General features: G+C 33.9%; 2 protein-coding genes and 1 pseudogene across 2 annotated transcripts in view; all 3 read right to left on the minus strand.

The window, feature by feature from the left end:
• LOC134283315 (uncharacterized) overlaps positions 1-4029 on the minus strand; it is a 10355-nt gene extending 6326 nt beyond the window's left edge. Inside the window, exon 1 of the mRNA XM_062765771.1 lies at positions 3940-4029. Coding sequence (XP_062621755.1) covers positions 3940-4029 — 90 coding nt within the window. The remainder of the gene's footprint in view (positions 1-3939) is intronic.
• Positions 4030-18391: 14362 nt separating this feature from the next.
• Positions 18392-22281, minus strand: LOC134283312 (uncharacterized; annotated as a pseudogene).
• A 2105-nt stretch (positions 22282-24386) lies between these two features.
• Positions 24387-25871, minus strand: LOC134283313 (two pore channel protein 2-like). Its single transcript, XM_062765770.1, has 3 exons — positions 25795-25871; positions 25496-25596; positions 24387-25295 (listed from the first exon to the last, which is right to left on the minus strand). Exons 1-3 carry the CDS (start codon positions 25822-25824, stop codon positions 25196-25198), a joined length of 231 nt encoding a protein of 76 aa, XP_062621754.1. The 5' UTR covers positions 25825-25871; the 3' UTR covers positions 24387-25195.
• Between the last annotated feature and the right edge of the window lie 445 nt (positions 25872-26316).

The raw sequence follows: 26316 nt of genomic DNA on the forward strand, positions 1-26316 counted from the left end.
TTAGAACATGCTAATAAAGTACCTTAACATCATCAAAGTGTCACATATTATATATCAATGTTTGGGGAATGGATTGAACTTTAGTATTGTCAAATAATTTTCTAAGAATAATTAATCTACAATTAACAATATATAGGTGAAACCAGGTAAAATGAATTTTTCACAACTAATCTTCATATTATCCTTTATATGAGAGAAAGTTTCTATAAAATATACATTTGTCAAGTAAACTTAAAATATAATACCAAACCAATTAAAAGGCTCATTAGTTTTTGTTTAATTAATATTAATTAAGATAGATTAATAATGATAGGTAATTATCTTAGACTTGAGCCAACTAAACTTCACAATCATGTTCAAGCAGGCATGTTTATAAATATTTTATATATTTAGTTGACCACTTCTTGCAAAAGTCTTGGGGAAAATAAATTAATAAATGTTTTTATCTAAATCAATGCCCTGATGAAAAAATTGCTGAAAGTAGATTATTTAGTACTCATAAAACGCATGGGAAATCTGTGGCTGCCATTGTTGTTTTTGTTAAAAAGTCTATGATGTTCTTCCTCTAATTTTCATTGTAAAAATTTATTTCTATTAAATTCAACTTTAGAACTGATGTAAGAACGTTGTGAATGCTAATACAATCCAAGGTATGTTACATAAAATGCAATATTAAGGCTAAATTTTGCTTGTGACAAGGCCCAATTTCTTCTTGTAAACAGACTGGGTGCCATTGTTTTCACACAGGTAAATCTCAAGTGAATTCACACCACGCTGTGACTTCACTAATTATAGTAACATTACCTAATGTGTAATACACATGATTGGCTATCATTAAGAGCTGAATTTATTTAGAAACAGGGGAAATCACATAGCTAATTTAGGGTTGTTGTGTGTATGCGTCAAATGGTGGCATCAGGGAAATGGGGCATAGCGTCAAATGGTGGCATCAGGGGGTAAAGGATGTAATGCATTAGGGGGAAAAGAGTTAAAATTTAAAAGCGTTTACATTTATTAACCCTAATTTTAAGATAAGTCTAGAAAAGAGGATACATTAAATAATTATAACTGAAAAAAAAATCAAATGTATCGCATATCTTATACAATTATGGACTCTTTTGGTGTTGAATATGGTTTGTTATTCACCAGAAAAATATTCATATTGACCGAGGCGAAGTCGAGGTCAATATGGATATTTTTCTGGTGAATAACAAACCATATTCAACACCAAAAGAGTCCATAATTGTTTTATTATATAGTCGGGATTTGGATACATAAGACATTGAAGGCTGTATGACGACACAATTTTCATTTGCGATCTTCCATTGCTGTAAATAAAAAAATCTCCAGATTACTGTTTGTAACCTCTGTGTTTTCCTTTCCGAGTTTCGCTATGTGTAAGACGTCCAGATGTTAAAAATTAATCCTGAAATAGGTTTGAATAATGGTTTTCCTGCTCAGATACGTAGCTCGCTGCGGCCGTTGCAACCATTGTTTACAACGTTATTCGATATTTTGATTGTGACGTCACAATGCCGCTGCACGTGCATTAACCCTCCGGTGAATACGACCTAAAATCCGGTGAATATGTAGTGTTATGAACTGTTTGCGTTTATATAGATTATATAGGGACTATAAATAGACTATATAATAATATACATTTATTGCATGATAGTGAGGGAATTATGAAGACTTATTCAGCCAAGAAAATCATATTCCCCGAGGGCTTCGCCCGAGGGGAATATGATTTTTCTTGGCTGAATAAGTCTTCATGTTTCCCGAACATTCATGCAATGAATTGTTTATTATACCGAAACAATCAAAGCCTTTGAAATAAACATAAACTTTCAAATTCGGCACCGCTCTCAAATTCACTTTCATTGTTAACGTAAAGTTACTATAAAACCCTTTGTTCAACACATTGTCATCAGTTTTGTGACGTCAACCAGGCTATTGTGACGTCTACTACTCTCGGGAGTTTTCGTTCAACGAACGAGAACTATATTGCAGGAAAATTAACTAGGTGTTCCGAAGAGGTGGAATATGATGAAAAGCGTGCCGACGACGGGAAATATGAAGTTTTACGGCCCGATCACGTGATAACCTAGAACCAATCAGATAACGCGTTGTGTAGAATATTTATAATGAGGTATAATAATAAAATGTATTAGATAGATTTAAGTGTATTGTACCTAGTTTTAAAAGAGAGATTTTTTTAGAATCATTTAAAGACAAATGTAATTCAAACATCACAACAACTCATCAGTGGATATAAATGATAAGTAGAGTTCCATTAAGTGTTTACAAGTTATAAACAATATAATTAAATATCTGATCAGAATTGTTACATTTTTAATTTTAAAATTAAAATATCCCTTTCAAATTAATTTTTGATCGTCTTTACAAATTTGAATTGAATAAATTTCATAATATTGGAACAAAAAATATATAAGAACCAATATTCTTGAACACGTGAAAATACTTGAATATATATATATATATAGGCCCTATGTTAATGCATAGATCTAAAGCAGCTACTTTAGGTCCGTAGTTAATTTGATATCATTGTTGAAATTTAGATTAAAGTAAAATATCATTTCCGGAAATCAATTTAGATTCTACCATTTTCTTTTAAGCACATTACATTCTATATATAAGTAACTATTCAATTCTCAAGAAGATCATTACACTTACCCATTATTATGGGCCGGCACGAGCCGGCCCATTCTATGAAATAAGATTTTTAGAGGTGTATGAGTTTCTGCGGGATTAGGAATTTTATGCGGGATGAGCGTGTATTTAAGATAAAATAGAAATACTGATTATTAATTCGATTTTCATCATTTGGATGTAAAATAATCCTTTTAAATATTTTTTTAAATGTTTGTTTACGATAATATAAATCATGATAATATTGTGTGCACAGTTCACGTGCTAACCGCATGTTTTTATTATTACATTCGGCAAACCTCGAATGATTCTGCTGTGTGCCGCCGAGATTCCCAAAGCTATTTATATAGTTCTAGGCTATTTATATAGTGTCGTCATGGTTTTCGCGACTCCTCTTTATTTTACCAGCTCTTGCCTAGTTATTTTCGCGCGCTTTCAAACAAAGGATGTTTTCTCTCAACTAAAGCCATTTCACGATAAACAACTTGTAACACGTGCATTAAATGTCAAGTAATACCTTTTTGTTTAAAATATATTCTAACTGTTTATGAAAGCTTTAATTTAATTAGTGCTTCTCAATAAGAGTAGCAAGCTTCAAAGTATTTAATGAAATATGTAAGGGGTCCAACGGAAATGTGTTGTCTCATTAGTAGCAGATCAAATAATTTTTAGACCATTATGATGTCACAGAAGTTAAAGTTGGTGTCGCACTGCTCTTGATATAATCCACTCGATTTTTGGAGAACTTTTTCATTATTGACATGGACTTCGTTCATCAATCAGCTACCGAGGATTAAATGTTCATTCCAAATTAATAGGTTTATGCGTAAATTGTCATTTTGATATTGTCCAATCATAGTTTTTAGAAACATTTACTCTATAAAAATAATCATATTCTTGGGCTTTAGTACGGCCCATAACTTTGGTGCGTGCACCAATGTTTCTTGTAGTTAAACTGTTTAAAGGAAAGTGAAAGTGTATTGGCGTTTCTTGGAATTAATATAAACACATGCCGTGGTGCAATCTAAAATACCGATATGATTGTTTGTTTTGATAATCTTTCTGAATCTCCTTCTTAAAACTCCTTCCTAAAGAAACTACTGCATGGAATTTTTTTTTCATTCGGCAATATTAATTTTGAAAATAACATACAATATGCAAGAGCCAATCAAATACTTTTTGTTTCTTTTAACGACTATAAATTAATCTATTATTTAAAAATAAGATACTACGTGCTTTAGTGTTTGACAATATTATAAACATTCTTACTTCATTTATCCCAGCCAACATCCAGAATGAGATGGTATAAAACAAGCAGCGAAACATTACATTGCACATGTTGCACGCATTATGCATCATGGCGACTTATGAAAATTTAGCACTGGTTCTCTGCCCTTGATTCCAGTCGCTGCCGCTAGGAATTACAAGGTCGTTGGTTTTTCAGGGCGCTTGCGACCGTGAACCAATGTCAGGGTACCAGTCTAATGAAAATTCACACGTGATCAGAAAAATCCAAAGTTTGTAAACATGTCTTCCGGTGTACCAGTGAAAACTGTCGCTAGTGCTCAGTGTCGCTCTAAAAATAGCGGTAGCCTTGCAATTCGGCACTCGTATAATTAGACCCAGAGAAAGTTGTAATCGCCTTATAAAGACGCAATTAGTGTTTAAAATGAAGTAAAATCGAAGTAATAAAGTTCCAAGACTGTAAATGTATTCTGGTTTTTTGAATATTTTCAGAAAAATCTTGAAAAATAAGTGTTTGACATTCGACGCTATTGCATCGCGATCGGCATCTGATCTGGGTTTTCATATGATACTTCATCTCTAAAATTACATCAGAAGAAGGGCAATATATGACTAATTTAATTAGATATTTATTAATTGACTGAAAAAGAACTATTTGGGAAAAGAAAGCGATAGCAGAAGTGTACTATAAGACTGTTTAATGTTTTTAAACATCGAGATCGGCATCCAACTTAATCAGCTGTTTGCACTCTAGAGAACAAATTATGATTCGTAAACTCGCAATCAAAACCGATCTATTCAATTGTAAGTAAGACAGTATTTTAACAAGATAAAATAAAAAAAATATCGTTTGTTTTGCCGATAAATGTAATGCAAGACACAAGTAAGGTTAAATTATGGTTTCGCCACTTGCAACCACCAGTATAGAATACTTCAAATAAAGTTGCGACTCGAATTTCCTCTATTTATTGTGGTTTTAATGTGTCTATAATGCTGAAAAGTTATTTTTCTTGTACACAAAGACTAATGTGGATTTTCCCTATGAATGTTTAGGTGTTAATATTCTCTGTCATAAATTAAAACCTAAGCAGTTTTCAATCAATTTTCATCATACATATATTTTTTGGTTAGATGAGTTCTGTTCACATTGATTCATTATATGTTCAATGATGATCCATGATAGGTGACATTCAGTAAGATGCGTCGATTTAACCAAAGGGACTTAATTATGATAAAAATAGGAATATCATAAATAGTGATTTAGCATCTTTTTTTTGAAAGTGTGTGTGGTGGGAGGGGGGCTTTCAAGGGTGTTGCTAACACCCGGCTTTCAATGAACATTTTTAATACAGTAAAACTAAAAGTTATGTCTGGAAAATAGTGGGGGGGGGGGGGGGGGGGGGGGGGGCAAGCCCCCGGCCCCCTGTTGCTACGTGACTGATTTACTAAAAAAGAATAAATTTGTGAAATTTTCTGATTGGTAAACTTGTATATTTTAAAATAATTTGCTTAAATGTCATGAATAAAGTAAGTTTTTTTGATACAATAATTGGAATGTTTGTCATAAACATAAAACACATTTATTTCAATAGTCATTATTCTGAATATTCAACAATATAAATATCTAAATGCAAAACTAAATAATTTTATATATATATATATAGATGCATTTTAGTTTTGATATAAAGTCTACAGAAGTCCATTTGAGTCACCTTTGGCTCCAATTGGGTAAATCGACACACCGTTCAGTAAGATGCAATGTCACTGAAATATTGTTAATGTTGGGATAGACAGTTCATTTTCATTACAGTGATGATAAACTTAGATTTATAACTTCAAACATCTATCGGTGTATAGAGTCCACACACAATATAAAATTATATATCATACAAAGAGATGAAACCAATAGTAAAGTGGGAAAAAAAAAACCATCTTGCATATGCACTACAATGCTAGACAAGCTACCAGTAAGACAACTCTCAATTATAAGAACTTTCCCAGTATTTGAAGACAAAATCACTTAGTTTGGTAGATATTTTATGCGCTACTTAAGCAAAAATTGACATCATATTTTGTGGGGAAAAAATCAGAGAATTCTAAATATATGTATTGGTCACTTGGTAGCTTACATTTTAGAATCGCTTAATGCTGTTTAAATGCAGTACAGCCTGTAAGTCTGTTACGAAATGCAGTGTAACTTATGTTCCATGTATAGTAGAGGGCTGATATTTGGACACATATATTACGAGATATGTAATGTACTGTAAAGGTCAATGTCATATCAAGAGGTTAAAGATAAAAAGTTAACGAAAAAATATTGTGATGAAATATCTAAAACTATCAGTTCAATTTTCCTTATTTTGACTCAATTTATTCTGGGAACCATTAGAATCATTTATTTGATTTTTTGTAAAAATTGAATTATACAATTTCTTGTGAGATAACTTTGTGTGTAGCATAGTTACTTGTGAATTATTTTCAATTTTGACACATATGTATGCTCTATTTTTACATAAAATATCTTATTCAAATTTACCAGTATCATTATAATTAAACTTATTGAATTCAAGTACCAGTAACAATAATATTGTCTTTATAAACAGCATCATGCAAGTTTTCAATAAATTAATTGATAATGTTGAAAAACGTTGAATGTCTGATTTCACAACTTTCTCACAGGCCATATTTCAAACTATGTGGACAAAAATGTGTGATTGAATTTCTTTCATATCATATAAAGAAGAGATTTTGTATCCGAGAGCTAAAGATCAAAGTATCAGAGAAACTGAATTTGGGGAAAAAATTGATCTATCTATTTTTTACCACCTTAAATCAAATTTGAAATCCAATTTAAATTACTATAAAATCCAAATAATTCATTAGTTTGTACACATGTTGTAAGTGTTTAATGACAGATTGACAATTGTTTAAGATATTCGAGAAATTACATTTTAACCTGAAATTCAATTGAACGGCTTGATCAAATAAAATTTCTCTTAACATACATTTTTATGCCCCTGTAAACGAAGTTTCGGGGGCATATAGTTTTTTTCGTGTCTGTCTGTCTGTCTGTCTCTCTGTCTGTCTGTCTGTCTGTCTCTCTGTTTGTCTGTTTGTCCGCAAAAACTTTAACCTTGCCCATAACTTTTGATTTAGTGGAGCTATGACTTTCATATTTCATATGTGTATTCCTTGTGACAAGACCTTTCTTTGGGTACCACCAAATTTGACCTTTTGACCTTGACCTTGGAGTTTGACCCACTTTTACATGAAATTTTCAAAATTTTACTTTGGCCAAATCTTTTGAACAGTAAACACCAGGACATTTATACTTCACATATGTAATGTTTATTAAAAGACCTTTCACTGGATACCAACAACTTTGACCTTTTGACCTTGACCTTGTAGATTTCCTTACTTGTGAAAAAACTTTAACCTTGGCCATAACTTTTGTACGGTAAGATATAGGGCTTTCATACTTCATACATGTAATCCTTGTGAGAAGACACTTCATTGGAAACCAAGAACTTTGACCCTTTGACCTTGACCTTTGAGATTGACCTACTTTAAAAAAGCAAACCTTGACCATAACTTTTAAAGAGTTAGGGCTAGTGCTTTCATACTTTACATATTTGATCATTATGACAAGACCTTTCATTTGATAACAATAACTTTGACCCTTTGATCTTGACCTTGGAGTTTGACCTACTTTTTAAGAAATTGAAACCATACCTTCTGAACGGTTAGGGCTAGGGCTTTTATGCTCTACAGAAGTATTTTATGTGGCAAGACCTTTCATTTGATACTAATTACATTGGCCTTTTGACCTTGACCTTGGAGATTTTTGTAATTAATAAAAAACTTAAACATTAGCTTACTTTCAAATTTTACAATTGTTTTCCAGTGAGAATACCCTACTTTTGGTACCAATTAATTAATTTGCATTTAAGAAAAGCTTAATCTTTGCTATGTTGCCATACGGGGGCATCAGTGTTTTACAAACACATCTTGTTTTCTTACTGTACTAACATTTATTATACTTTTTGTTAAACATTATTCTATAAAAAAGTGAAGACAATACAAGTATAAGAAAATGAGTATTGTTAGAGCCATGCTGAGAGTAGGACTAATTTCACCCTAATGATCTGATGTCCCCTTTGGATCTTTTCCTTTTATAAGAGAGGAGAAAAACAATGCAGACCAGACTGGGATTCAAACCGTGGCCCCCTAAATCTCCGGTCAGGTCTCAAATAACCAACTGAGCTATCCGGCAACTGGCGATCGAACTAGGCTGACTGCCACATTCCTCCCTTCTTAAAGGTCTTGGTTTAAAGACCCCCAACCCAGGATCATCCCTGGCAGGCTCTCACTTTTGGTTCCAGGGTACTGTAAATGTTTTATATTTAGCGTGTACGATATTTGGTGGAAAATGACTTTTGAATAAGTTAGCGTAGATTTGTCATATTCTTATGTATGTGTTTATATGCGAGACATTTAGCGTTGTACTTGATTTAGCGGATGCTGCGTTCCGCCAAAGCCGCTAAAAAGAATACACAGCCAAATGTAATACGTTTACAGTATATGGCACATCACCAAATGTGACTAAGCCCCACCACTTGCCGTACAAAAAACTTTCATTGTATTATCTCTAAACTTGTTGACGTTTGCCGAAATCTATATTTCAGCCATGAATGAAAAGCTGTGCAAGTTTCAGACACTAATTAGGTTACATCATCTGACTAAAAGACCAAGGTTGGATGAGAATCTTACTATTTTGACCAAATTTAAAGTTTTTGTGATGGACAAAACTACAGATTGACAGAAGTACAGACGGATGAGATTTATATTGCCCCCCCCCCCACTTTTGCAAAGGCGGGGACAATAATATACATGTATTTGAAAGGTTTATAGAATAAGAGAACTCTACAAGAACACTTTTTTATTACACAAAAAGAACTTTCATTGTTTTAATGATAGGTAGACTTGTAAAAAAATAGATGATTGAAAATGAGCAAAAATTATTTTTAATGTTCTTCAAAGGCCAAGATAGGCCAGTATGAGAGGTATAGTATAGAGTATGAAATGCCTGTAAAGTATATTTTATTGTTGATAGTTTCATGATAATTATGATAAATTGGTAGCAAACAGATACTAGACCAATTATTTTGATGGTCCTAGGGATACCATTTTTCTTGTTTTTTGGCAACAATTTGTTTTTTTTAAGTCAGTTTATGGATCTTCTAAATTGATGTGCTGTCACATGCATGGTGCAGTGGTTAGAAATTTTCTAGAGTTGCAAAGTAAGGGGTTGGTTCTTATGTTGTGGTTTCTAATCCCACTGTTGGACATGGAGACTGCTTCTTTGGATGAGACAGCATGCATTTAGGTCTTGTGTTGCAATAGTTGTTGGGACAAAAAAGACCCCTCACAGAAAGGAGGTTATTCATAGTCAAGGTGGAGTCTACAGTCAGGGGAAGTTCATAGTAAAGGTAGAGTCTACAGTCAAGGTTCAAGGGGTAGTTCATAGTCAAAGTGGAGTCTATGGAGTCTACAGTCAGGGGAAGTCATAATCAAGGTGGAGTCTACAGTCAAGGTTCATGTGGTAGTCATAGTCAAGGTGGAGTCTACAGTCAAGGTTCATGTGGTAGTCATAGTCAAGGTGGAGTCTACAGTCAAGGTTCAAGGGATAGTTCATAGTCAAGGTGGAGTATACAGTCAGCAGGTATTCACAATAAAGGTGGAGTTTACAGTAAAGGTTCAAAGGGTAGTTCAAAGTCAAGGTGGAGTCTACAGTCAGGGGAAGTTCATAGTCAAGGTGGAGTCTACAGTCAAGGTTTAAGGAGTCTATGGAGTCTACAGTCAGGGGAAGTCATAATCAAGGTGGAGTCTACAGTCAAGGTTCATGTGGTAGTCATAGTCAAGGTGGAGTCTACAGTCAAGGTTCATGTGGTAGTCATAGTCAAGGTGGAGTCTACAGTCAAGGTTCAAGGGATAGTTCATAGTCAAGGTGGAGTATACAGTCAGCAGGTATTCACAATAAAGGTGGAGTTTACAGTAAAGGTTCAAAGGGTAGTTCAAAGTCAAGGTGGAGTCTACAGTCAGGGGAAGTTCATAGTCAAGGTGGAGTCTACAGTCAAGGTTTAAGGGGTAGGTCATAGTCAAGATGGAATCTACAGTCAAGGTTCAAGGGGTAGTTCATGGTCAAGGTGGAGTTTACAGTCAAGGTTCAAGGGGTAGTTCATAGTCAAGGTGGAGTCTACAGTCAGGGGAAGTTCATAGTCAAGGTGGAGTCTACAGTCAAGGTTCAAGGGGTAGTTGATAGTCAAGGTGGAGTCTACAATCAGGGGTAGTTCACAATAAAGTAGGAGTCTACAGTTTAGAGTGAACAGACAGGGGGTAGTTCATAGTCAAGGTGGAATTTACAGTCAGAAGGTAGTTCACAGTCAAATTGGAAGGTACAGTCAGGGGGTAGTTGATAGTCAAGGTGGAGTCTATAGTCAGGGGGTAGTTCACAGTCAAATTGGAGTATACAGTTTGAGGATACTTCATAATTAAGGTGGAGTCTACAGTCAAGGGGTAGTTCATAGTCAATGTGGAAACTACAGTCAGTGGGTAGTTCATAGTCAAGGGGTAGTTTACAATCAAGGTGGAGTCTACAGGTTGGAGTTGTTTATAGTCAAGTTGGAGTGTACAGTCAGGGTGTAGTTCACAGTCAGGGGTATTTCACAGTCGAAGTAGAGTCTACATTTGGGGATACTTCATAGATAAGATGAAGTCTGCAGTTTGGGGTTGTTCATAGTCAAGGTGGAGTCTACAGTCAGGGGATAATTTCGAAGTCAAGGTGGAGTCTACAGTAAGCGGGTAGTTCACAGTCAAATTGGAGTCTACAATTTGGGTATACTTCATATTTAAAGTGGAGTCTGCAGTTTGGGGTTGTTCATAGTCAAGGTGGAGTCTACATTCAGGGGGAAGTTCACAGTCAAGGGGTAGTTTATAGTCAAGGTGGAGTCTACAGTCAGGGGGGTTCTTCATAGTCAAAGTGGAGTCTGCAGTCAGGGGGTAGTTCACAGTCAAGTTGCAATCTGCAGTAAAAGGGTAATGTATGTTATAAAAACTCTATAAGAATACTCTCCCTCTCCAAATGTAGAGCTTTAGTCAGCTGTTGCAGGGTCTAGGGATGCGATTGTCTTGGCAAATGGATAATGTAAATCCGATTTGTCTAATGCTGCTTAGTTAGGTTTAAATCTCGCGATTTAGATGACTATTGCAGAATCAGGTTTCTGTTGTTTTGCAAGAATGAGGTTGTCATTGCAAAATTGAATAGGCGTGTTCAGGTAGAACATAGTAAGAGTACCCTTTACCATCAAAGACCTTTAAATACGAACCAAAATATTTCTTACTCTTGTGTAATACCGTTTTTCATTTCACTACACTACCACTTCCAACTTTTTTAACGTCCTGGAGGCAGTTTTCTGTCTAACGTTCATTACGAAACCCTAGCACTTAATTAACAGGCTCTTTGATAAACATTCTGGACTAGCTACACCAAAATTTAGAAAGGGTCAATTTTTAGAGGAACACAGATTCAAAATAAAAATAACGCATTTTACTGGAATGCATCATATCTATCTAAAAGAATTCTTCAGGCCGTACATGTATAGGGAATTGCTATGTAAAATGTCAGCACAAGTTCGAAAGAAAGTGTAACAGACGGGCAGAAATGCAAAATGACACAAGGTTGTCCAGTCTCAACACTGCTTCTTTTATTTACTGGTATACACCTTTAGTATAGTGGAAACAATGTCGAAAAAGATTCACAATTCGCCATAATTAATACTGTTAAATCACATATTTTCGTGGGGTCAAATTTTCGTGGTTTGAGGAAAAAATGCTGGTTCGTAGGGATTTAATTTCGTGGATAAAGAATTCTTTAGTAGTTGTGCATATGAAAATTTACATATCGTGGTGGACATAAATTCGTGGGTCTCGTCACACCACGAAAACAACGAAATTTAAACCCCAACGAAAATTAGTGATTTCACAGTAGGCTTTACCGAAGAACTCGTGCTTAGAGAATAAAAATCCTACAACACGATACATCGTACCTTTTACAAGGTATTAAATTTATACCATATTCAATAAAAATAATCGATATCAATATGGTAAGATATATATCAGGAAAGACAGGAATGCAACTCAATAAATGAAACGGAAAGAATACCGGGTATTAAATGATTTGACATTAAATTATATAATACAAGAATCAATAATTCACATACCTAGGAATACCAGTATGTTGGGTACTTAGTACATCCCACTTATTATTTTTAGAAGCAGTAGGAGAAGAAAGTAGTGCAGAAAAATTACAAGTTCCATGATTTGCAGACTTGCATAAAAAATTGTGCAGATTAAATAAACTGGGCCTCAAACTTGTTGATAAGAAATATATTTCCTTCCAAGAAAGCTTGGGAAATGTAACTAATCAAGATGATCAGCTGAATTATTTTGTGTATTATAACGCCGATGAGCGAAGTCGGAAATTCCACTCAATAGAAAACTGCCATTTTGAAGAGCGACACTCAGCACTGACGCTCATAACTATTTCAAAATATTTATTTTCTACGATTTTTTCCTCTTGAATCATTGACTTACACCTAAATCATCTATGTCAACTAAGATCGGCTTGAAATTTTATTGTATACCTGTTTTACAGACGATACATAAGTCAGGTGTGAGAAAATATGAAACTGCCATTTTGAAGAGCGACACTCAGCACTGACGCTCATAACTATTTCAAAATATTTATTTTCTACGATTTTTTCCTCTAGAATTATTGATTTACACCTAAATCATCTATGTCAACTAAGATCGGCTTGAAATTTTATTGTATACCTGTTTTACAGACGATACATAAGTCAGGTGTGAGAAAATATGAAACTGCCATTTTGAAGAGCGACACTCAGCACTGACGCTCATAACTATTTCAAAATATTTATTTTCTACGATTTTTTCCTCTAGAATTATTGATTTACACCTAAATCATCTATGTCAACTAAGATCGGCTTGAAATTTTATTGTATACCTGTTTTACAGACGATACATAAGTCAGGTGTGAGAAAATAGGAAACTGCCATTTTGAAGAGCGACACTCAGCACTGACGCTCATAACTATTTCAAAATAATTATTTTCTACGATTTTTTCCTCTAGAATTATTGACTTACACCTAAATCATCTATGTCAACTAAGATCGGCTTGAAATTTTATTGTATACCTGTTTTACAGACGATATATAGGTCAGGTGTGAGAAAATATGAAACTGCCATTTTGAAGAGCGACACTCAGCACTGACGCTCATAACTATTTCAAAATAATTATTTTCTACGATTTTTTCCTCTAGAATTATTGACTTACACCTAAATCATCTATATCAACTAAGACCGGCTTGAAATTTTACTGTATACCTGTTTTACAGACGATATATAGGTCAGGTGTGAGAAAATATGAAACTGCCATTTTGAAGAGCGACACTCAGTACTGACGCTCATAACTATTTCAAAATAATTATTTTCTACGATTTTTTCCTCTAGAATTATTGACTTACACCTAAATCATCTATATCAACTAAGACCGGCTTGAAATTTTACAGACGATATATAAGTCAGGTGTGAGAAAATATGAAACTGCCATTTTGAAGAGCGAAACTTTTCATTGATGCTCATTCTTCATAATTATGCGTGTTTCTCATTATTTATCTTTTTAATAAAAACTGGTTGATAGAACTTATATATATATATGTTTTCAACTTATATTTTGATAAATTACAGATATTTAACGTTCGTTACTATACTTCAGTTCTCGGTTCACCTCCGTTCACACCTTTAATTGGTATCAAATTATCCATGGGGAGCTGTGTTTGTTAGTTATTAACATACAGGTAATTTTTGACACCTGTCTGAGATAACGCCCACGGCGTTGTTCACACCTATTAAGAAATGATTGAGGGACTGTGGCATGTTCTTTTTTTAAATACAAGTATCTGTTTAATTTACCTCGATTAAATGTGTAGCCGTTTATTCTCTATAATATAGAAATTTAAAAGATCATTTAATAATTCTATACGAGGTAAACAAAAAAATAAATAAAAAGTTAAAAAATTTAAAATTTTATTTGTCTTGTCTTCTTTTAAGATTAAAATAAACAAAGAAAGCATAAAAATCTACGACTTTGGATACTATTACCATGGAATTAAATTCAGTGGGACACCGCTTCGATTTGAAGCGACCGAAATCCCTAGGCATGCGCAGAAGCCAGTGCTCAGTGTCGCTCTTTTCCCTATATATTCTATTAAGAGCGACACTGAGCACTAGCGACAGTTTTCACGGTTACACCGGCACACCTCGGGCCTTTTTACAAAATAGGACTTGGTGGTATATTTTTAAAAAGCTTGCCTGACAAAATCAATCAATATCTGCATGAGGAGTGATAAACCTTTTGAGCAATACTTTTGTCAATATGTGGGTTTAAAATATGTTCTTAATACATATTATTACATCTGAGGGTCTTGGGTTCGAGTCCCAACGTGGGCGCCATTTCTGTAACAGGGTTTCGAAAGACGAACAACTCCTGTGGCTCAGGTTCTCATATATAATTTATTAAAGATGTTGAATGCATTGTATAACAAGCAAAAGCCCTGAAAATATCAATAACAGATTATAAGTATTTAGAAAACAAATATATTGCGTTTATAATACATGAATATAGATACGATTTACTTTATAATAATAGATCATAAAAATATTACATGTTATACCATGTTATACTGAGTACTCAATGAATACATGTAAAAAGAAAAGTAAGAGTTATGCCCCTTACAACATTGACGTATTGAAAATAAGAAAATGAATCGAACAGAACTATTACAGTAGAATGAATAGTTCACAAATCTATTTACAATAATATATGCACACAATTAATAGAAAATAATAGTAGGTATACCTGATTGTGGATCAGGGCTCAAAACAATGGGCCACCCGATAAATAATGGGTCTTGATATACTCTCCTATATTAAACAATAATTACACTCTATACACTACTGCATTACTGATGTTTTATTCACATACTCAAAGAATTTATACTTTAAGCTTCAGGTAATAATGATAAAGTTGAACTCAGTATATCTTCATAAAATTACATTAAAAATCAAAGACGATGAATTATCGGAAAATATAGAATTAGATTAGATAAAAGAAATAGAAGTCAACTTACAGTCTCTGTCCTGAGGTCTCGTCTCAAAATTATCAATATGCACGGATGTAAATATGTATGTCAATATGGTGACCAAAATATAGATCTAACTTTCTCAATAGTCTATCTCTGTCTAAAAGATCAAACAAAGAGATCGGCGGGAAAACGTCCCGAGCCAATCGCAAGCTTGGTTATTAGAACTGACCAATAATATCAAATACCCTCAGGATAAGTAAAGACTTCTAGAACATAAGTAAAATTAAAAACCAAGTAGTGTTGTAATATTTTATTGCGGTGCGCGCAAAACTCCGCGAATATCGGAACATTGCGCGATTCTAAAAATAAAATAAAATACACGTGAATATTAAGTAGCTGAAATAATTAAATAATATTCACATAATAAAATAAATAAAATATCACTCTATCACACTTTATATTTTGAAAACCTTGTGTAAATGAAATTCTTCATTTTATTTAACTTACTGAAGAACCATCTTTACACTGCATACTAGAGAGTTGAACATTATTATGTTTGGGGGGGGGGGGTGGGGGTGTCTACAAGACAGTGGTGTTATCTACTCTCGTAGACAACAATGTAGTAATGTAACTACTCTTGTAGTTACAATACACCTGTCTCAGCAAGAGAATTTTTTTTAATGTAAAAGATTTTTAAAAAATTATCATAGAATCTACTTCATCACAATACAAACTTGGTTTTGCTAATAATGAGAAACTTTAATGATAACTCATAAAATATTCCAACGGATTTGATTTAGTCTCCACAGACATGACAGAGAATACAACAACAATTAAATGTACTGTCATTGAGGAACCCCGGCATCTGTTTAAAATAAACTTCGGGGTACTTCTGTCTAAAATCAGAATGCTATTTAACATAATAACTTTGTAGATTACCTTTTTTAGTATTGAAGACTCATTTGTTTCATGCTTTCTGGATCCGCCACTGGTGAATCAAATGAGAGTCGGACACAATAAGACCAATGTCCATTGATGATTACATTTGTTAAAATGCCCCTTCACATTGCTACATTGTAGGTTAGAAAGATTCTCCACACTGTACACATATTTATTGGTAACATACAGAAAAGCATTGCCGTAAGGACATACGCAACATACCTTACCTACTGATAATTTTTCAAGATATTCTTAATTTAAGATTAAAGTGTCATCAGAAGTTCATAGACAAAAAATCAGCATGCATTACCAGGGGTTTTTGAAAGATAAAAATTGAAGAAAATTTTTGGATGATTTAAAGAAAAATATATGAAAAATACTAAACATTCCGGTATATTCTAGATGTTTCTTTTAACCAAAATTGTTTTTGAAAAAGTGTACCATACCATACGTAGAAATTTTAACAAGCAAATTCAAAGAATTGTGGTCCCCCGCTTTTGGTGTGTTTGTTGGTGAGATGTTATTTTTTTTATGACATATTGTGTCTAATATGAACATCCTATCATATGTCATTTCATAGAAATTATCATTGAAGGATGAAAACCCTTTTCCTGACCGTTAAAAAGTTACGGCCAAAGTTAATGTTTTTTAACAGTAGGTCAACTCCAAGGTCAAGATCAAAGGGTCAAAGTTGTTGATGAAAGGTTTTCTCACAAGGATTACATATGTGAAGTATGAAAGCCCTAACCCTTAAGGTTCAAAAGTTGTGGTCAAGGTTAAAGTTTTCACATAAGTACGTAAATCTTTAAGGTCAAGGTCAAAAGGTCAAAGTTGTGACCAAAGTTAAAGTTTTTTTTAAAGTAGTTAAAACTCCAAGGTCAAGGACAAAGGGTAAAAGTTGTTGGTATTTAATGAAAGGTCTTCTCAAAAGAATTACATATGTGAAGTACGAAAGCCCTAGCCCCCACCGTTCAAAAGTTATGTTCAAGGTTAAAGTTTTTTCATAAGTATATAAATCTCCAAGGTCAAAAGGTCAAGGTTGTTGGTATCCAATGAAATGTCTTGCAACAAGGAATACATATGTGAAATATAAAAGTCCTAGTATCTACTGTTTAAAAGTTGTGACCAAGGTTAAAGTTTTTAAAAAGTAGTTAAATCTCCAAGGTCAAGGTCAAAGGGTAAAAGTTCTTGGTATCCAATAAAATGTCTTCTCACAAGGATTACTCATGTGAAGAACGAAAGCCTTAGTCCTCACCGTTCAAAACTTATGGTCAAGATTAACGTTTTTTCATAAGTACATAAATCTCCAAGTTCAAGGTCAAAAGGTCAAGGTTGTTGGTATCCAATGAAAGGTCTTGCCACAAACAATACATTTGTGAAATATGAAAGTCCTAATACTTACCATTCAAAAGTTATGGCCAAAGTAAAATTTTGAAATTTCTGTGTAAAAGTGGGTTAAACGCCAAGGTCAAGGTCAAAAGGTTAAATTTGGTGGTACCCAAAGAAAGGTCTTGTCACAAGGAATACACAAGTGAAATATGGAAGTCATAGCTCTACTTAATCAAAAGTTATGGGCAAGGTTAAAGTTTTTGTGACGGACAGACTGACAGACGGACAGACTGACAGACGGACAGACGAATGAGATTTAATGTCCCCTCGCTTTCGCGAAAGCGGGGGACAAAAAAATATAACACACAGTTCCTTCAAGATTTAGAACTCTTCAGCTCCATACAAAAAGACAGATAAGTTGAAACTACGTTGCATATGACCTTAATACAGTATTCTCTTCTTTGTCTACAAGTAAGCCTTACCAATACACAGGCACGTAGCAATATTACATATTGCCATTGTGCACCTCCTATTTTACTTTTTGATCCGACACATATTTTGGGTTTTCCGGCCACAGCAAAACATGGACTTTGCCATTATAACTATATGGAGGCAGGGGGTATCATTTAGTGAGCTCATCGCTCACAGTACCTCTAGTTTATTAAGATATCTATAACAAAATAGAAAAGAAATCTTGTATTTGTAAAGTTTAATGAACATTCCATATAATGTTATATAATGTAGAAAACAAACATAAGGACTAAAAGATAGTTCATTAATTCCTTTATACAAGAACTAATTCACTTATGGGGAAAAGATTAAATTGTACCTCTGAGGACCGTTAAGGTCTACTGTCTTATTGTTTTTCTGTCAGAAAATGAGAAAGAAACGTTCCTTACAGTATTTTCCACAAGAAACATTGATCAGTGAAATCATCTTTCTTTCGAGATGAAGTCCTTCTGATAAAACTCGCTTCCCTACAACACAAACTATATTCCAGGAACACATGATTGGAAAATTCGTCAAGATAAGACACAGCTGCTGACACAGTTTGGGGACTGGGTCCCGGTACCTTTCTTTCCTTTCACTTTTTGATTTTTGTTTTTAATCTTGTGACTATCTTTTTCAAATGAATTTGAGTCCTCAGTTTTTGTTTCTTCACTTTTCTTTATAGTTTTGTCTGTATGGCTTGACGCACTGGCAACACATGGCGCTATGGCAACAATTTTTGTTGATGACGTAGAATCTCGTCTGCTGAACACAGAGCCCGTGCTACTACTTTTAGACAAGCGGTATTCGTGAATGAGATGTTTTACATACGAGTCGGAATCTGAGACTGTAGAAGAGAAGCTACAACTGGTGGGTCTCAGGACAGCTATAGGTGTCTCCAAACTCTGATGGTGATCAGGGGAAGCTGTGCATTGAAAAAATATAAATAGCTTTATAGGCTGAATATTTCATAATAAGTTTTGTTCAGTCTATAGAGGAGCACAGATGAAGAAATTGTACTCAGTATATGAACTACATGTATATATAATACATATAGTTTCTACTTATATTAGCCTATAGCAAAATTGTTTGCATTAACCCCAAAAATATTTAATTAACTTTAAAAAAGGCAATAATTGAAATAGACGGTACCCGAGGTACTGTAATTACTAGTAAGTGTTACCTATTATTTCATCGGCGACAAATGTGTATCCCGATTCCTGTAAAACATGACAAAAGCTAGAAAGCCCATCCTCCTTAGCCGTCAGAACGTCAACAAGTCGATTGACTTTTTGGTCCACCGTACTTGGGGCCGTGACGTAGGCCTTGGTGACCTCACATAAAATGTTTCTGGAAACCAGGCAGGGCAACATCGGCTCTAGCTGAAGATTGCCGACTAGGAAGGGCATTTTGGATTTCAAAATCTTTTTATGGACGTTTGACATTTGCTTTCCTAAAAAGATAGAGAAAAGGAGTATTTTATAGTGTATAAAAGGTGAAAAAACACAAAAAATTATGCCTTTGATAAGGTTCTGACTTGATCTTTTAAATCACCTTTAAGATCTACATCGCATTCTTTCAGTGCGTTTTGATTATTGTTCCCACAGTTAACTCTTTAGATTCGGTCTTTTCCAGCCATAGACGTATCGTCTGCCAGAAGACTTCTTTTGTTCCGAATTCTGAAAATCTCTCCACTTCATCCAACTCGTCTTCCTCTAGGTCTAAGTAGCGACCCAGCTGTCTGATGATAGGGTACGCTAGAACAAGATATATACAACACTGTAATAATTAACGACCAAACTGTCTGAGCACTTAAAGGTACGATAAACCAAGACAAATACAACATTATATGGACCAAGTAACGACCGAGCAATCTAATCATAGTGTTTATTAAAATAAGGCAAGGAACGATCCCTTCTGAACACTTGAAAGAGAAAAGAAAATGATTACATGTACATCTTTGGAACTTGTCTATCCTGGTACTACCTTACCACTAATCTGTAATAACATCCTGGTAACGCAATGCCACCAATATTCTCGGGATAACTTTTTGCCAATTACCTGTAACATCCTTATACCGTTTTGCCCCATAACTAAAACATCTTGGTACCGTTTTGTCCCTAACCGATAATATCCTGGTACCTTATTGCCCCTTACCGATAACATCCTGGTTTCTTTTATCACAAACTTAAAACATCCTGATACCGTTTTGCCCCTTACCTAAAACATCCTAATATCGTTTTGCACCTTACCTATAACGATCTGGTACCGTTTTGTCCCTGTCGTATAACAACCTAAAATATTATCTATTTGCACCTTACATATGACATCCTGGTACCGTTTTGTCCCTTTCGTATAACATCCTAATATCTTTTTGCACCTTACCTATAACATTCTGGTACCTTATTTCCCCTTACCTATAACATCCTGGTACCGTTTTGTCCCTTTCCTATAACATCCTGGTACCGTTTTGTCCCTTTCCTATAACATCCTGGTACCATTTTGTCCCTTACCTATAACATCCTGGTACCGTTTTGCCCCTTACCTATAACATCCTGGTACCGTTTTGTCCCTTACCTATAACATCCTAATACCTTATTGCCCCTTTCGTATAACATCCTGGTACCATTTTGTCCCTTACCTATAACATCCTGGTACCGTTTTGCCCCTTACCTATAACATCCTGGTACCGTTTTGTCCCTTTTTTATAACATCCTAATACCTTATTGCCCCTTACCTATAACATCCTGGTACCGCCTTGCAACTCGACGAATGTCACAGGGGAACTGTCGTTTACTGACTTTTCTTTTACGCACCGGTGAACTTTGTATTTTGTTTATTCCCTCACACAAAGTAATCAAGGTTGTCTGGATGTCCTTCAGTTGCAGTTCTGTAGATGCATATTCCACAGATTTAACCTGAGAAAACATGTAAAAAGTACCTGTCAGAAAGTTTTAATTAATATTTAATTCAAATAAAACATTTCCCAATTAAATAAGTCTAACTTGTTCTCTCTCTCTCTCTTTCTCTCTCTTGTTCTTGCCTTTTCATTTACTAGATAATGTTTTCTAAGACAGTTTGTTACTAGTATCTCTTTTACAAGAATATAAATTTACTAGATCTACATCGAAAAGGTGAAGGTAGTGAAAATCAAGTCTCAAAAGGGACTCGAGCTATTGAGACCCGATATCTTGATTGATTCTCACATCCCTTAACCCGGTGATATATATACTAATATAAATAAATAGGAAATTGTACTAATTTTAAAAAAAAGAGCCCTACATGTGGAGACAGCTGTGCCGCTATCTGGGTTTCCTCAAACTTCCAGATGTACCTCTTAATGGCGTCACAATCAAGTAAATCGGAGTACGCCGGAAATTCTGAAAATAAAACAAAAAATATCCAATGCAGTGTCATCAACAAGCTTTGAAAATTTTCGAGCTCTAAAAAGTGACGCGACATCAGCTTTTTGGGGACCTTATATGTGCACAAAATGTCTTGAGCAGTCATTCAATTATTATTAAGAAATTTTTAAAGATCTTGCCATCATTTAGATATTTTGAAGTTGCCGAATCCACTCATTTGTTTCTCTTTACCCTGCAGTCTGACGTCAGTGACGTCATAGACGTAGTATTTGAATTCTAAGTGCAGCAAGAATGTTTTTGAGCTCCTATTTTTTATTGTTTTATGGAGTTTTGATCTTGAATACTATTCTTTATCTCCATATGTTTCATTTTACTTCAAACATGGTCAAATCGGTAATTCTCAACAGGAATTTAAAAAATGACAAAAATAATGAAGCAGCTTCATTATTATAATAACTATGTACAGGGTATATATCAAGATAAGCAAAATTATAAATAAACATTTAAAGTAATAAATATTTTATTTTGAATCTCAGTTATTGAATTACCGTATACTGGGTCCTGAAGTACTTGACACACATTTTCTGACAAAATGGTCACATCTTCGTTCCATTGAATTGATTGTAGTTCTGGGAATGGACCCGGGATCCGCGCCTGATCATGTTGTACAATAACAATCTTCTTCCCGAGGTCCAGAGCTTGGGCCAATTCATACAGGTGGATTTGTTGCTTAATAAACTCAGAAGTTAATATCGCGATAAAAAATCGACTTTCAAGGATCTGACATCTCAAAGTCTGGTAATGAAGAACTTCTAAACCCGTGTTACTCGAAATGATGACTTCATAGGGTCCATTCCTCAAACGATCCTTAATTCCATTAGCGAAACTAATGTCCTTATTGGTACAAGATATATAGCAACATCCGTCCATATTATATACAGTATAATGATATCATATATATCAATCGACTGACCCAGTTTATTATTTTTTTTTTATAAACTTTCCAACATCTCTATATTTTTATATATTCATTGAGTTCGCTCGACTCATCTATTGATTGTTGCCGGAAACGCTCCTTAATAGTATTTAAATAAAATCACAAGTACACTCCTCCACAGTTTAAGAATAAATCTCTCGTTTTCATTGCGGTTAGGCCTATTTAAAACGCAATCAATGTGGGCGTTTAAATGTATGCTCTTTGACCTTGATGATAAACCGCATTAAATATCACACAAGATACTCAACAAAAGTGATAAAAAATAGTTTATTACATATCACAGATATTTACATAGGCTTCAAAACCGGGGAGGGGTGCCTAGTCCCCCCCCCCCCTTTTTCAAAGATAGACATGTTATGCAACATTGAAAATTTGGACGCAAGTGTAGCCTCCCCGCCCATTCGGCTCACCTCGGCTGACTACGGTACCCTACATCAAAAATTGATGTAGGGTACCGTAGTCAGCTGAGGTGAGCCGAATGCTCCCCGCCTTCAACAAACACGGAATAATTTAGGTCAAAAAAGAGAAAGTGGTAGTGTATGGAAAAAGGTACTGAAAGAAGTTTGCCCCCCCCCCCCCCCCCACACACACACACACACACCCTCACCACGAAATACGATTTCGTGATTGGAAAATGTGAACATTTTTCTTTTTCCGCTTGCCAAGTTTTCTTGTAGGTTTGATTTTTTATTCTCTTTCACTGACTTAGCCCCCCTTTCAGTTTGCTTCCGAAGCCAATGATGTACATATATGCATATAAGGTCTCAGACATCTAAGAAATTGAACTTCTCCCGTAAAGAATTTGATAAACTTTAGGATATATATCTTTTACAAACCTGCTCAAATTACTAGTACATGTATGTGATTAGAAATAACTCTTTCTTGAATAAATTGTCATATTTGTCGTAATATTAATATTTATTTAACTGATGGGGCGAAAATTGCCTTAATTTAGATTTGGTTGTATTCTTTTTAATATATTTTTTTTTTACATATGTTACTTTTGTGATAAAATCGATGAAACATATTGGCTATAATTATATGCTAGCAATGATACAATTTTCTATTAATACAGTCTGTTCACGAGTTTTTCAGCGGGATTCTATACTTTTAAGCTTCAAAACACCTTTAAGTTATGCACAGTGTATTTCATTGTGATTTTTTGCAGGTTAATAAATTCTTTTTCTTGAAAGAAAGTGTTCTTTTTTGATAGCACTATAAAATAATTTCATTTTTTTGTAACTGAATTGGATCAACTCTGCTAAATATTCTAAGAATAGCAGTTTACTTTTCTGTCCAACATGATCAACTTGATGACCGTGATTCTGAAAACTGAAAAATCAAAATTTCAGATCTCACAATAAAAAAAAGAAGATTAATTACGTGAAATGCAGTGCCGCTTTAAAAGTAAAATATACCTGGGAAAAAGACATTACTACAAACACAATAATGCTCAGTCAGAAATATTAAGATAAAATTATAGGTTTAATGTTAAACAAAAGCACAGTGGTCCAACAAATTTTGCTTGTTGGTTGAAAACTGTTATGTGTGGATATTTGAAGTCTTCTGATAAAGATATGGGATATTGTGGACCACTTTCCTTCAATGATGTACATTCCTCATAGAATTCTTAATAATGGAACTTTTATACAAAAATTATATAAAACAAGATGGCTGTACAATGAACATTAAATTACTGTATTAAATATAGGCTCAAAAGGTACATGTAGGTCTATGTAAGGAATACATACTTACACTCTTCATACTTCTTACACAATCTTAAAATTGAAGTAAGCTTCACTGAACAATTAAAATCAATTTCAAATGTAAACCCATACATTAGGCAAATGTTATTATAAAACTGTGTTTACACAGTCCAGTTGAATCTCATTTTGTAAAAGCGAGTTCATATAAAAATAGGAATGGTGATCACACATATTACAGGCATCATAATGATTTTATTACAAATATACTGTAAAATCATTTGAAATCATGGGGGTTGATGTTTGTGGGCAAGCAAAAAAAAAAATTCTCTGCAGATGTAATTTCGTGGGAGCTTGTTCATTTGATAGATTCAATAAATCAATATATTGATAAATTCATTACATGTGGGGTTGTGAATCCACAAACAATAATAATACCAAAGTAACTTTCCTACAGCCTTCAAATAAAGGTATGTATAACAATTCTGGTTTAAAATGCCCAATCATTTTGTTCATCTTTTCATGTTTCTGACAACCTTTTTTCAGTTTTGAAAAATTGATATGTTCAACTTTTTACCTGCCATTTTCAATACTAACAATTAAATATTTTGTTAATACAGTTCATGGATCTCGTGGATATTTATTCTAGCCTATTCTTATCATGCAAATTTTCTATGACATATGCATGATTTTTGGGTATATTTAACTTTCCATATAAATAGTTAAAAAAATTTATGCATATTAAAAGGTCATAATATATAAGGTATATGTCTAAAAATAAAAACATTATTGAGAATGAGGAGGTAATATAAAAGATATACCATGTACAAGTTATACTGTGGATTCAACCTTGTATATATTATAAAGAAGTCTTTCATAAATAGCACAGAAATAAGACAGGGTCCCTGTCATATACATGTATGACTAAATCAATGCCATGGCACAATGTTGAAAGTGAAGTTCTTTGTGACAGTCTACACCAAAAGACTTCTCATAATGAAGTCATACAGAGAAACCTTTCTTCAATTCACAGACTAATCTCAGTTAGAATTCCTACAATAAATTGTTGTCATTTTCTATTTGTCCTCACATGTCCTCATGGGCATGGAAGGGGATTAGTGAGCTCTTATTAGATTGATGACAAATTGATCTCCCTTAGACGTGTCTACTGATCTCCCTTTGGTATGCCTCAATATTGTGAAACTTTAAAATCCCAATGACAGATTGACTTCCCTTTCATGTTGTGACAACACATCCCAGAGTAGCCTCTTGTAGATAATGGTTGTTACTGATTTGTAACATTATCTCATCTTCTGTTGGTTCCTGAAGACTTTCTCTGCAACATTTAAAACGTTTGGAGATTAAAAAATATTGAAAGCACTTTTAAAGATACGAATATTACATTGCATCCACATGTTCTTTCCTGAGAAATAAAGAATCAGATAAATATTTTATTAAAACCCATCATTAAAATGCTGAAAGAAGTAAATTTCAATTCAATTCAATTCAAATTTAAGATTATTGAAATCTACTAACCTGAACATATCATGTACAGACATAAAGTGATGAGATTCCTCAAAGTCTGAATTTCCTCTGCTTCTTCTAGATCCACTCTTGTCCCATTTCATTATGAAATTCTACAGTAGAAAAAAAAATCAAATCAAAGATGCACATGAGAGGGAGAGGGCGATTGAAATTCAGATTATTTTAACATGTGGTGAGTTTGATAATCTTTGTACATATGCATTTTAACAATTTAAAGAAAAGTCAGTAAATACATTTTATAATTATGCTTTACATCAGCAGATCAAGGCATACATAAGAAATATACCTACCTCAATGATAAGAGCGGTGAACAGCTGCATCACTATGACAACAGAAAACAACCACCAAACAACGAAATATAAATAGGACCACCTGTAAATGAAAACAATTATTAGAAATCATGACCTAGAATCACTCTACAAAAATCTATGCATACAAAATAATTTGAGTTCGATCATACTTGTACGAGGGGCATTTCAAAAGTTCTGGCAACTGTTTAATAAAATATTACCCGTTTTACGGAAATTATTGAGTTTGATATCATTAAAACGATCAGAAAAATATTCACATATTGTGACGTCATATTATAATTTTTATGACGCTATAACTCCGAAAATGACGTCACAATATAGAATGTTAAGCATACTGATAAGTCGTGTTTTTATCCACATGATACAATCGTAAATGTTCGGTCAAAGGCTCATTTGAAAAAAATATTTCAAAGAAAATTTTAATTTGAAAAGAAGAAGACTATGGCTATGATATTATTTATCAGCAATTCGAGTATTCATTGTATGGTTTGTTTCCGAGCA

This window comes from Saccostrea cucullata, unplaced genomic scaffold (genome assembly GCF_032062105.1).
Source record: "Saccostrea cucullata isolate Sc308-1 unplaced genomic scaffold, CSIRO_AGI_Scuc_v1 ctg5212, whole genome shotgun sequence".
Taxonomy (NCBI): Eukaryota; Metazoa; Mollusca; class Bivalvia; order Ostreida; family Ostreidae; genus Saccostrea; species Saccostrea cuccullata.

Excerpts from the sequence above, each read along its gene's own strand:
- LOC134283313 (XM_062765770.1), bottom strand. The coding sequence starts at position 25,824 with ATGCAGCTGTTCACCGCTCTTATCATTGAG. Across the intron at positions 25,597-25,794 it reads TCACCGCTCTTATCATTGAG|AATTTCATAATGAAATGGGA; the intron begins GTAGGTATATTT and ends TTTCTACTGTAG. Across the intron at positions 25,296-25,495 it reads TCTGTACATGATATGTTCAG|AGAAAGTCTTCAGGAACCAA; the intron begins GTTAGTAGATTT and ends TAAATGTTGCAG.